We start from the raw sequence: 11,688 nt of genomic DNA, 5'->3' as shown, positions 1-11,688 counted from the left end.
CCCCCCCCCCCCCCGCCAGCCTAACCAGAAGCAGCAGGGAGGTGTGTAGATGGATGGCTTCTGCCCTTGGAAGTTTGGGACAAGTGGTATTTTGGGGAAGATGGAAGCTACCGGAAGAACTGAGACCAGTGCGAACAGTGCCAGAAATAAGGTATGGACAGAGCGCTGGGGAAGCCTGGGTGAAGGAGGGCCTGCAGGGGAGTGACGGTAAAGCTGGGGAAGGGGAGCCCTAGTCGGCCTGAGCAAGGGTGTGCTCTGCCTCGAGGCTGGAAGGCTCCTCCCTCGTGCCAATACCAGCCCAGCTGCAGGGCACCTCCTCTTCACCTCCAGCCTCACCTACACCCTCCCCCCCAGGGGCGTCCTGACAGCTTCGAGGTTGGCCACCCCTTTAGGGCATTCTGCCCACCCTCCAACCCCTGCCTGCAGATACTGTGCAGGGGACACTCAGGGCCCCCCTTAAGTAACCAGGAGTTGGCAGGGGGTAGGGGGAGCGAACAGGAGTCAGCCCTGCTTCCCTGAGTGTGTGTGGTGGGGAGGCGGGTTGGACCCGCTGCCAATACGTCCCGTTGGAGGAAGGAAGTGGTTCCCTCCTCCCACCCCTTCCCTTAGGGTCGCCTGGGCCAGGATTCTCATGATTCGTGATTGGCTCCCACGGGCGGGACCTTTGTCCATCTGCGGGATTGCAGGAGGCCCAGGTCAGGCTCGGGCCTGCGGAGCAGGAGGGGGCCGGGTGGGGCGAAGCCAGAGAACAACAGGGAGACCGACAGACAGGCAAGAACGAGGGCAACGGGACAGACGCGGGCCAGAGCCCGAGACCAGCAGCTGGCTGAGTTAGAGGGCGGGGGGGGGGGGGGGGGGGGGGGGGGGGGGAGGCCCAAGGAGGGACCATTTAGAGGGAGGACTGTTTTGAAGGCAGTGGCTGCCGGTCCCTCTTAGGACAACCTTGGCTAAGGCTCCGGGGTGAGAGAAGCTGCTTTCTCTTCTGTCCTCCAGCCAGGCTTGCCTTCTGGGATGTGAAGAGCCCTGCGCCTGCAGTTTGCACGATGTGAACTGCATCCTTCTCTCTGCAGGGGTGAGTAGCTTCTGCTGGGCAGGCGCCGAGCTCGCAGTTGCTGCGGTGGCCGCCGGCGGGCCGGGCGCAGGGTAAGTGCTCCAGGGCAGGCCCGGGGCGCGCTGCCCTTCTCCGAGCTCTCCCAGCCCGAGTCTGCCAGGGACCCCCGCGGGACCCCAGGAGGCCCCGGTTTGCCCTGGGTTCTAGCGTTTCCCAGCTTGGGGGAACGCGGGCAGGCAGTGATAACTCAGGAATCCCTGCCTGGCCCACGGATTCTAGAATCCAGTGGAGAGGAGGACAGGAGACAGCACGCGCATCTCCCCTTGAAAACGGAAGCGTTGAAGAACTACACTTTTGTATGGAGTGCTTACATGGGCCAGGTGCCTTCACTTCATCATGTGCCTCGTAGCAGCAGCAGCAACAGGTGAGGTAGGTACCATCCTTGTCTCCCTCTTCCAGGTGAAGACACCAAGACTCAAAGAGGCCAAGCCACTCGCCCGGGGTCACACAGCCAAAAGAGGCAGAGCCAGAACTCACCCAGGTCGGTGTGAACCCCTAAGTCCTCTTACTCATCATGCCTGCCCCGCCCTGTCCTGCACCCCTAGGGAGACGGCAGGGAGAAACCAGTGCTGGGAATAGGGGAGGAGGCCGAGATGAGCCAGTGCTCATCCCTGCAGGAAGAACCTCCACAGCAACAAATCCTTCGCCTGGGTAGGGGATGCCAAGGAGTAAGAACAGTGGGTTGGGGCCAGGTTAAACTCCAGGACAGAGAGGAGAGGGTGGTGCAGCCCCTGTCCAGGAACTCCCGGGCCTGTACCAGCACTCCCGCTGGGCACAGGGGGGCTCTTGCAGGCTTAGCCATGGGACTTCAGTTCTCCGTCCCTCAATTTCCTTGTCTGTTTCCTTTGCTTATCCATAACCTCGGGGTTAAGCATGCTTCATGCCTCAGAGGGTTGCCGGGATTAAATGAGATGGTTGGTGTAAAGGCCCAGCCTAGTGCGTGACTTAAGCCATGCCCCCTCCACCATTCCCACCCATCTGAAAGCACTTCTCTGTCCTTCACCCTCAAGTCAGAGCTATCTGAGATCGGCAGTATTTCCTACAGCCCCGCCAGCAGCTGGAAGTTTCTTGAGTAAGCCCAAGGCTGGGGGCTGCAACTCCTCCCTCTCTGACTCCGAGGGAAAGGCTGATAGGGGTGGGTTTTGAAAATCTTTGGGGTGAGGCTTGCACAATTCCATTACTGCCCTGTAGCCCCCAAGCCCTCCCCCACCACCAGTTTTGCAAGAAGGAGGAAGCCTAGCATATTCTTGCTCCAAAACCTGCTCCTCTCTTTGTCCCGGACATCTAGGCCAGCAGCAAGTGCTACTCCTCAGCATATTCTGAATCTGGTCACTCCTCTGCATCCCCACCGTGACCCCCAGATCCTCAGCACTGTCTACTGAACTCTGCACAGTCAGGCCCTGATTGATTCCTGACTCTTCTCATGCCCCCATCCTCACTCCACTGCCTGCTCACTGCAGCAATACTGGCCTCCTCCTTCTTTCTTGGACATACTAAATTCTCAGCTCTCTCAGGGTCTGTGCACATGCCCTTCCTTCTCCCAGGAATTCTCTTTCTTGCCATCTTCTTGTGATGCACCTCCTTGCAATTCAGAGACGACCATAAAAGTCACCTACTCAGAAGCCTTACCTCACCACCCCAAGCCGCAGGAGCCACTCTTGCCTGCCCTTTATTGCATTACTGTTTTTATTTCCGGAGCTTAGCCCTGGGTGATGTTACCTTGCTTATGTGTTTCCTGGCTAAAATGTCAGCCTACCAGGGTCCAGACCTTTTTCTTGTCTCTTCACTTTGGATTCCCCAGAACCCAGTGCCATGCCCTTGCACAGAGTAAAAGTTCTGATAACTTTGTACAATTGCAGGCAGTGTGTGCAACCATCACAGTTCTACTTCTCATTGCTTAATAGCCTTCTTTCTACATTGCTACATAGACCTCAGAATTGTCATGCCTCACACTGCCTTCCTCAGCTTTTCCCTACGGTGGGGCTTATAGGCTGCTTCCAGGTTCTAACCCTAATATCCAACTTTGCTTTAAACACTGTGGTACAGATTGCACTTTTTTTTTTTGCTTTCAAATGATTTTTGAGTTACAGTTTCCAAACTGATGTGTTCAAGTCAAGGGTATGATCATCCTGAAGGCATATACCACTTATTAGCAGGTGACTGTTTAGAAAAATTATTCCCAGCAATGTGTGCAAGTTTTCCTACAGCCCCACAAGCATTGGGTTTTTTCACTTTTGTTTTGTCTAGTTTAATGGGGAGGTTATGGCGGGTTTAAATTTTCCGTTGCTTGAATTAGTGAACCTGGATGTTTTTCTATGCATGTGCTAGTTCTGTTTCCTGTCCTATGGAGGAAGGAAATCTCCAGGGCACCTTAATTTTTCCCTTCACCTTCACTTTTGGTGGTGGTTCCACTTGAGCCCACCTCGTGAGAGCAGGGTGAGGGCCCCCAGGGGCTGGAACAGGAACACAGCCAGGTGAACTCTGCTGGTTGCAGAAGCTCCTCTGCCAGTCAACCAGCAAGAAACAGTCCCTTGTGCCCTAAGCATGGTACTGTGGGGAGAAAAAGAACTCTTTTTTTCTTTAGGTCTTCGTGATTTTTTTTCAAAATGGTAGTATTTTTTAAATTACAAAAATAACACATGATATATAAGGCCATTCACTGGAACTTTGGGAAGCTAACGTTGGTCACTAATGGGAACTACACACACCCCCTCAGGGGAATCCTGTGTGGTCATCCAAAGAGTGCGCTTGCTCTAGAGCACACGGCATAGAACGATCTCAGGGACACTGTGTTAGTCTCCTACGGCCGCTGTGACAAATGGCCACACATCTGATGGCTTAAAACAACATAAGTTTATTATCTAACAGTTCTAGGGGTCACACGCCCAAAATCAGTCTTGGTGCGCCAAGGTCAAGGTGTTGGCAGGGCTATATTGCTTCTAGAGGCTTCCCTTATTTTTTGGATCATGACCCCATCCCTCCATCTTCAAGACAGCATAACATCTTCAGATCTCACTCTGACTCCAATCCCTGCTTCTGTAGTCATATCTCCTATTCTTCTGATTCTCTTGCTGTACTTGTAAAGACCCTTCTGATGACACTGGGCCCACCTGGATAATCCCCCCATCTTGGAGTCCTTAATTTCATCACACCTGCAAAGTCCCTTTTGCCGTGTAAATTGACCTATTCACAGGTTCTGGGGATTAGGACTGATGGGACTATCTTTCAGCCTCCCACACCCTAAAGGGAAATAAGCAAGGTTCAGAGCAGTGTGAAGGCTCACGTTTGTTTAAGGGGAAGAAAAAGAATAAGTATGGCTGTGCTTGGAAAGACATAGAATACCTCCAAAGGCTATGTGGGAAACTGGTAGGAGAGGCTTTCTGGGAAGAACAGGCGTAGAAAGAAGACTTATTTGTCATAATATCTTTTTGTATTTAAATTTTTTACTGCATATGTCACCTATGTTAAAAATAAGTTTTAAGAAGTAACACATAATCATTGTAAAAGTTCAGACCTTCCAGAAGCCAAGAGAAAGAAAATACCCACCCCACCCTCAAATCACTCCCATTTTCTCCAGCAATAACCACTGTAAAGAGTCTGGCTGTATCCTTACAGACTTTTAAAAAAATGCATATATCATTTTTTCACATAGATGGGCTCATACTGTACTATGCTATGCTATGCTATGCTACACTATGCTATAATGTGATGGGGGGGCACCTGTTATATTACATCTTTCCTCATCCACATATGGAAATGTAACAGCACTGGAGTCTCCCACTCCCAGATGTACTGTAAGTGACTCAACCAGACCCTCCCTTGTTGGTGGACATTTAGATTCTTTGCTGCTTTCCAGGGCAATCTCAACACTAACATATGTCTGTCTGGTTCTTAATTGGAGTGAAATTCACATAACATAAAATTAAATTTTTTTAAATTAACTTTTAAAGTGAGCAATTCATTGTCATATAATACATTCCCGATGTGGTGCAACTACCACCTCTATCTAGTTCCAGAACACTTTCGTCACCTCAAAAGGAAGCTCTGTCCCCATTAGGCAGTCACTCCTCATTCCCCTCTCCCTGTAGCTCCTGGCCACCACCAGTCTGCTTTCTGTCTGTACAGATTTGCATATTCTGGATATTACACATCAGTGGAACCAAGTACTATGTGACATTTTGTGTCTGGCTTCTTTCACTTAGCATAATGTTTTAGAGGTTCCTTCATGTTGTAGCATGTGTCAGCACTTCATATCTCTTTTATTTTTTATTGAGGTATAATTGACCTACAGTAGTTTCAGGTGTACAACATAGTGATTCGATATTTGTATATATTGCAAAAGTACTCCATTTCTTTTTATGGCTGGATAACATTCCATTGTATGGATATAACATCTTTTATTTATCCATTCATATGTTAATGGACATGGATTGTTTCCATCTTTGGCTATGAATATTCGTGTACATGTATTTGTTTGAGTGCCTGTTTTCAATTCTTTTGAGTATATACTCAGGATGTACATCCTCCACATGCTTTGAGCTTTATTATTTACGATTTTCAGACACTGTTAACCTAAGCAAGTTAAAAATAATTTGTAAGAAAGTGTTGGAAAACACATACTACGGCGAATGATAGTAGGATGATAGATGTGGACAGATGTTTTCTTATTTTCCAGATCTGGAGACGACAGGAAAATGGCCACCTGGGATGAAAAGGTAAATTAATTCTGGAAGACTAGCAGCGTTAAGGGACCTCCCAGCCTTGAGAAGATAATTCTGTTTGGTGTTTCTAACAAGATAGAGGAAAAACACATGTTCAGGGTGCTTCCACCATACCAAAGTGTTAAAAGTCACCAAGGTGAAAGCTATAGAAGGAACCTCAAGATAGCCTGATAATCGGAAACATTCAAAACCCAGCTCTGCATTTTAATAGCCCTGTATCATTTGGTCACGCCCTTCACCTCCCCGAGCCTCAGTTTCCTTATCTGGAAAATGGGGAAAAGTTACTTAACCACCCCCGTTCCTGAAGGCTCACAGGGAGGAGTTGAGGAGACAGTGGTCTCAGAATGCTAGGCCAGGGCTTCCCTGGTGGCGCAGTGCTTGAGAGTCCGCCTGCCGATGCAGGAGACGCGGGTTCGTGCCCCGTTTCGGGAGGATCCCACATGCCGCGGAGCGGTTGGGCCCGTGAGCCATGGCCGCTGAGCCTGCGCGTCCGGAGCCTGTGCTCCGCAAATGGGAGAGGCCACGACAGTGAGAGGCCCGCATAACGCAAGAAAAAAAAAAAAAAAAAAAAAAAAAGAATGCTAGGCCAATACTGAGCCCATAAGAGCTTCTCCCAACTGCTTATTTTACAGATAGAGACACTTGGGCAGAGAGAAGTAAAGTTACCTGCTCAAAATCACACAGGCAGGAAGTGGCAGAAATGAGATTTCAACCTAGCCTGACTCCAAAGCAAATGCTCTGCCTCCTGTGCTGTGTGGCCATCCTGAGTAGGACTAATAAGTTCTGTCCTTGATATCTGGGGTGCAGGCTTGTTGGATCTGGGGAGACATTAGTTGTGAAGGGTGGGGCAGGGTGAAGAGGAAGTGTTGGCTTCCATTTCAGCTGTTCACTTGGAGCTTCTGGGGGCCTGGCCAGGTAGAGCTGTCAGGGCAGTGCCAGAAGCTCAGGGTAGCAGCAGAGTGATGGGGCAGAGTTGGAGAAGCAAGTGTGAGGGTCAGAGGACCATGGGATGTTGATGATGATGAAGATGATGATGATGGTGGTGATCTTGCATTTCGTCAAATTGATGGCCCCTTTAACTGTAAGAGTATTTCTGATTTAAAGCTCTTTACAATGTGGGAGGAGGAAGTGACCAATGGCACTTACAGCATGCCACCAATTCTGATTTCGGAAATGTGGGAAAATGTTCAACTTTGCATTAATGAAATATGGTGGCATTTCCAGCAGCGGGATGACAATCGCCCTCTGTAGAGTTGTGTCAATTCCTGATAAGATATGGGAAGCTTAGTGCCTGCCACCCAATAACAGGAGCTCCGTGAGTTCCAGTTATCATTAATACTCACAGAAAGGCAAATGGAACAGTTTCCTTCATTTATAGCTCCCTACTAGGCAAACCAAAAAAACAAGCGGAAACGCACGCTCGATGGTGGTTATGCTGTGGTGTAACCAGCTCACTCCTACATCTCACAAGGGGCTGGATCAAGCCACACGACTGCTGGAAAAAAACTTGACAGGGTGTATCAAGAGTCATGAAAATTGTCATAATCAAACCTGGTCATCTTACTTGCGGGAAAGGAAACAACCCATAAAAAGGAAAGAGCATAATTTACAGCACAGTTTAGAAACACAAATTTATGTGTTTCTTAGCATGTAAGATGCCATTGATTGTAGATGCACCATTATTTTATGTGCTACGAAGAAGAAAAAGTGCCGCCATTTACTGTGATCTAATGTGACACAACACTGACACTGGTCAATTGTAAGACAGACTTCAGAAATGTTAATATGTGAGAAAATGTGGCCTTAGAATTGGTGATAGAGGTGCTAAAAATGAACAGAAAATGCAATAATGAGCACTGACTCCTTGGTAAATTTCTTGGCCATTAAAAAGACATAAGTCTGATGCATATAGGTAGTGGGGAGAAAATAAGATACAAAGTTGTCTGCAGTCTTCGATTATAATTGTAAAAGACAGATTAGAGTGAGATGGGTGGATAAGTAGATGATAAATTTGGTGTGTTGGGGTTATTATTTCTTTTTGCTCATGTTTTCACAATAGTAATACTGAAAGAAATAGATCTGGAGTAAAGGTCTGCTCATTGGGGTGAATGACAGCAGGTAAAGCTGGGGATTCCGGGTACGTCAGGGGGTCTGGCTGCAGGGACAAGTCGCAAGGGTGGGGGTGAGGACACAAAAACATCAGGGCAAGCAGAGTGTTGGAATGCAGAGCCAAGGACACACCTCGGGGGACTCCTGGGGGCGGGAGGCTGTCTGTCATCAAACAGAGGCCAAAAGAAGGGGTGGCCCCAGCGGCATTGCTGGGGAGCTGGGGAAATTGCAGCAGGGCCACGTGTAGCAAATAAGCCTCTTACTGATTCAGAGAACAAGTTCCTTTTAATAATTTACCTTGTGAAGTTAATTATGTTTTTAAAAAACTGTTTTAATAGGATTGCTTTTAGGAGATTTTTAATTGTCCAGCTCTAATTTTGGAGAGGAAAACAGCTCTGTCGTAGAAGAAACTGGTGGGGTTTTTAGCCGTGGCTCAGACCTGATTTGCTGTAGCCAGCTCTGCCCAGAGGGGCCCCCAGCAGGAGACCTGCCCAGAGGGGCCCCCAACAGGGCCCTCCCTGCCCCTTCCCACCTCCCTGAGCCTCCGTTTTCCTCTTTTGTAAAATGAGAACAGTGAGGATTAAACAAGATAGTGACTGGAAAGCACTTAGCAGGGTGCCGGGCTACAACAAACGCTTGAAACACAGGAGCTATTGACGCCATCATGAGGATAAAGTGGGTTTTCAGCCCATCAGCTGACCTAGTCCTCAGCTCAGATGATTGAATGTCACCAGCTACATCTGGAGAACCTGCTTGCCAGGTGTGCTTAGAAATCCTTGTGGCCCTTTGGCACACTTCTCACAAGGTGTTTGGAGGCACCAGGTTCATTTGTGATGCTGGTTCTTGACCTTGGCTGTACATTGGAGATCCCAACACCCAGGCCACCCCCAGACCAACTGAATCATAATCTTGGGGCCTGTGACCCAGGCACTGGGTTTTTTTTTTTAAAAGCATCCAGGTGGTTCCAGTATGCAGCCAGAGCTGAGAGCCATTGGTTAAACTGCAGTTGCACTGGCCTCCTTCCAAGGACCGAGCCACAGTGGGGCAGGAAAGAGGGGAGCCCTGAATTCTTGTTTATCCCATCTTTTCCATGGCTGAAGCATCACTAAGATGTTGGGGGATGGGGTGGCCCAGATGACTCAGTTGTACTGGTGATAGGTCCTAATTTCTAGCTGGGTAACTATATTTTTCTTTCTATGCTTTCATTTCTTTCTATGCTTTTGTTAACACAAATAGCAGCCTGACTTATGCTTCCCAGTTAACATGGCTGATTCACAGACTTTGGGCAAGACTGCCACCTCTCTGACAATCATCCTCTCCCTCCCCCAGAGAAATAGGCAGAGTACATCCCACCATACCCATGTTTTTCAAACTCAACCCATTAGTGATTCCTGAAATCCATTAATAGGCTGTCATCAGCCTTTTAAGAAATAGAATAAAGTGGAAAACATAAGTCTGTCACATGTTAACTTTAGTGTTGGTTATAGAATGTATATATGTCAATGTGTACTAAGTGGCAGGATATAAAATGTGTTTCTTATTGGGTAACACTGGGCTGAACTCCCCGCCCAGCATTGGCCTTCACCAGCTGTGAGCTGGGTCCAGGGCGGCATTCAGAGAGGTCGTGCAGGAGGGAGAGGGCTCTGGGCCAGTCAGCCTGGGTCAGAGTCTGAGCTCTGCTTCTCACTGGCTGTGTGAGCTGGGGCAAGTTGCTTGGCCTCACTGTTCTCAGTTTCCTCACCTGTAAATGAAGAGAATTCAGTCCTCACCTTGTCGAGTTGTTGCTGTATGTTACAAAGGGCTTTTGCACAGAGCTCAGAAAATGGCAGGTGCTCTGGGGATAGTTACAATCGCTACAGTTTCTACTACCTTAAATATTATTTCCCACATCGTCTCCACCCAGCCTCCTGATCAACTTGCCAGGTCAACAGACTCTTCCATCAAGTCATGAGGGATTCTGACCCTACAGGAAATGGAGAGAAAAGTTGGAGAATACGTCTCTGGGGCACCTGGGCCACCAGTCAGGCTTCTCAGTCTACCAGCAGCACCACCCCCTGCCCAAACTAGTCAGCCGTCACGGTGGTTATTTTCGTGAAACCTCAAACTTCCTCCCCACCCTAGAGAAGGAAAAGCTGCTACGCTTATTTAAAGACTTCCCTGATTTTAAAAATAGGCATTCCTCAGAACATAAATCCCTGGGGACAGGGTAGGGGGAGGTGGCAGTAGAGTACATGAGCCTCTGGGGTACATGAGTCCCCCAAGAGGAGATATTTGCTCGAGGGATTCATTCCACCCTCCAGGTATGTTTAGTGGGAGGGAACCTGTGGTCTTCCAGGCATGAAGAATACGGAGGATATGGCATGAGCAGAAACCCACCTACCCAGTCCCCTAATGGGGAGTGGGGGAGGAAACAGACTCTGTTACACAAGCAGGTGGATCCATCTCCATTGGGGAGGCATGTGGGCCATGCATGAATGCAACAGGGGAGGTACACGGTCAGCTTCCTGGAGCTGGGATGCTTGAGGGAGACCTCCTGAAGGAGGGAAAGAAAAATGACAAGGTGGAAGAGGAGTGGGCGTTCTAGGCAGAGGAAATCACGTGTGCAAAGGCCTTGTGGTCGAAGGAACCTATTGAGTACAAAGGGCTGAATGGAGACCATGTGGCCAGAGCAGAGAGACTGGTGACAGGTGTGGTTGGATAGGCAGGCAGAGGCCACAGAGTGTAGAATGGCTATAGGTCTCTGGAAGGCACTTGGGTCTTTTTTTTCCCCAGCCGCACCACACTGCTTGTGGGATCTTAGTTCCTTGACCAGGGATCGAGTCCAGGCCCTTGGCAGTGAAAGCGTGGAGTCCTAACCACTAGACCACCAGGGAATTCCCTGGGTCTTTATTTTTAAGATCAGTGGGAAGCCAAAGAAGAGTTTCAAATAAGGGAGTGCATTAGGGTCCCCAAGATCACCCCAGGTTCAGTGATTCGCTAGAAAGGCTCATAGGACTCAGCATACAGTTCCACTCATGGCTAAGACTTTTACAAAGAAGAATCAGCAAAGGGAAAAGATACATGAAGTGAAATCCAGGGGAAACCAGACAAGCTTCCAGATTCCTCTCCCAGTGAAGTCACATGGGACTTGCTTAATTCCTCCAGCAGCAAATTGTGACAACACATGCTAGGAGAGCTTGTTAGAGACTCAGCACCCCAGGTTTTTATTTGGGGGCTGGTCACATGGGTACCTTCCAAACTCCAAAAATTCCAGACTACCCAGAGGAAAGCAGGTGTTCTACATAAACCACTTGTCTTTACAAACAGTCCGGTCACAGTGAGCTGTCCTTACCAGGTGGGAACCCTCCCAAAATCCAAGTTCCCAGATGTCAGCCAAGGGTCAAGCAGGCCTTTCTAAGGGCAGCAGCCCCAGGCCTTTTCTGCACAGGGAGTGTGACATGATTATGTTTCAAGAAGTGCTCTCAGGCTGCTGACGAGAATCTAAGAGTGATGGGGAGAACAGTGAAGAGCTGGTACATCCTCCAAGTAAAAGGTGGAGGCTGGGGCAGGGAGGTGGCAGAAGATGGGAGAAGTAGATGATGAATTCAAGGGTCGTTTAGATGCTAAAATGCACAGGACTTAGTGATAGGTGGGCTTTAGGGGAGGGAGATGGAAGGCAGGGGTTGGGGACACCTTCTCTGACCCTGGCTGAGTGTGTCTGAAGATCCCTGGGCCCAGAAGACAAGGTACAGGTGCAAGTTCATGGAC

At 49.0% G+C, this 11,688-nt stretch overlaps 1 protein-coding gene across 1 annotated transcript in view; it reads left to right on the top strand.

The window, feature by feature from the left end:
- The first annotated feature begins 1,108 nt into the window (after positions 1-1,108).
- The window catches only part of HVCN1 (hydrogen voltage gated channel 1), a 28,283-nt gene continuing 17,703 nt past the window's right edge, over positions 1,109-11,688 (top strand). The window contains exons 1-3 of the mRNA XM_007448734.1: positions 1,109-1,143; positions 1,511-1,592; positions 5,787-5,826. Coding sequence (XP_007448796.1) covers positions 5,806-5,826 — 21 coding nt within the window. The 5' untranslated portion in view covers positions 1,109-1,143; positions 1,511-1,592; positions 5,787-5,805. The remainder of the gene's footprint in view (positions 1,144-1,510; positions 1,593-5,786; positions 5,827-11,688) is intronic.

The sequence above is a fragment of the Lipotes vexillifer genome, unplaced genomic scaffold (assembly GCF_000442215.2).
Source record: "Lipotes vexillifer unplaced genomic scaffold, Lipotes_vexillifer_v1.1 scaffold21, whole genome shotgun sequence".
NCBI lineage: Eukaryota > Metazoa > Chordata > Mammalia > Artiodactyla > Lipotidae > Lipotes > Lipotes vexillifer.
The sequence above is the reverse complement of the archived record's forward strand: the minus strand, read 5'-3'. Positions and strand labels throughout refer to the sequence as shown.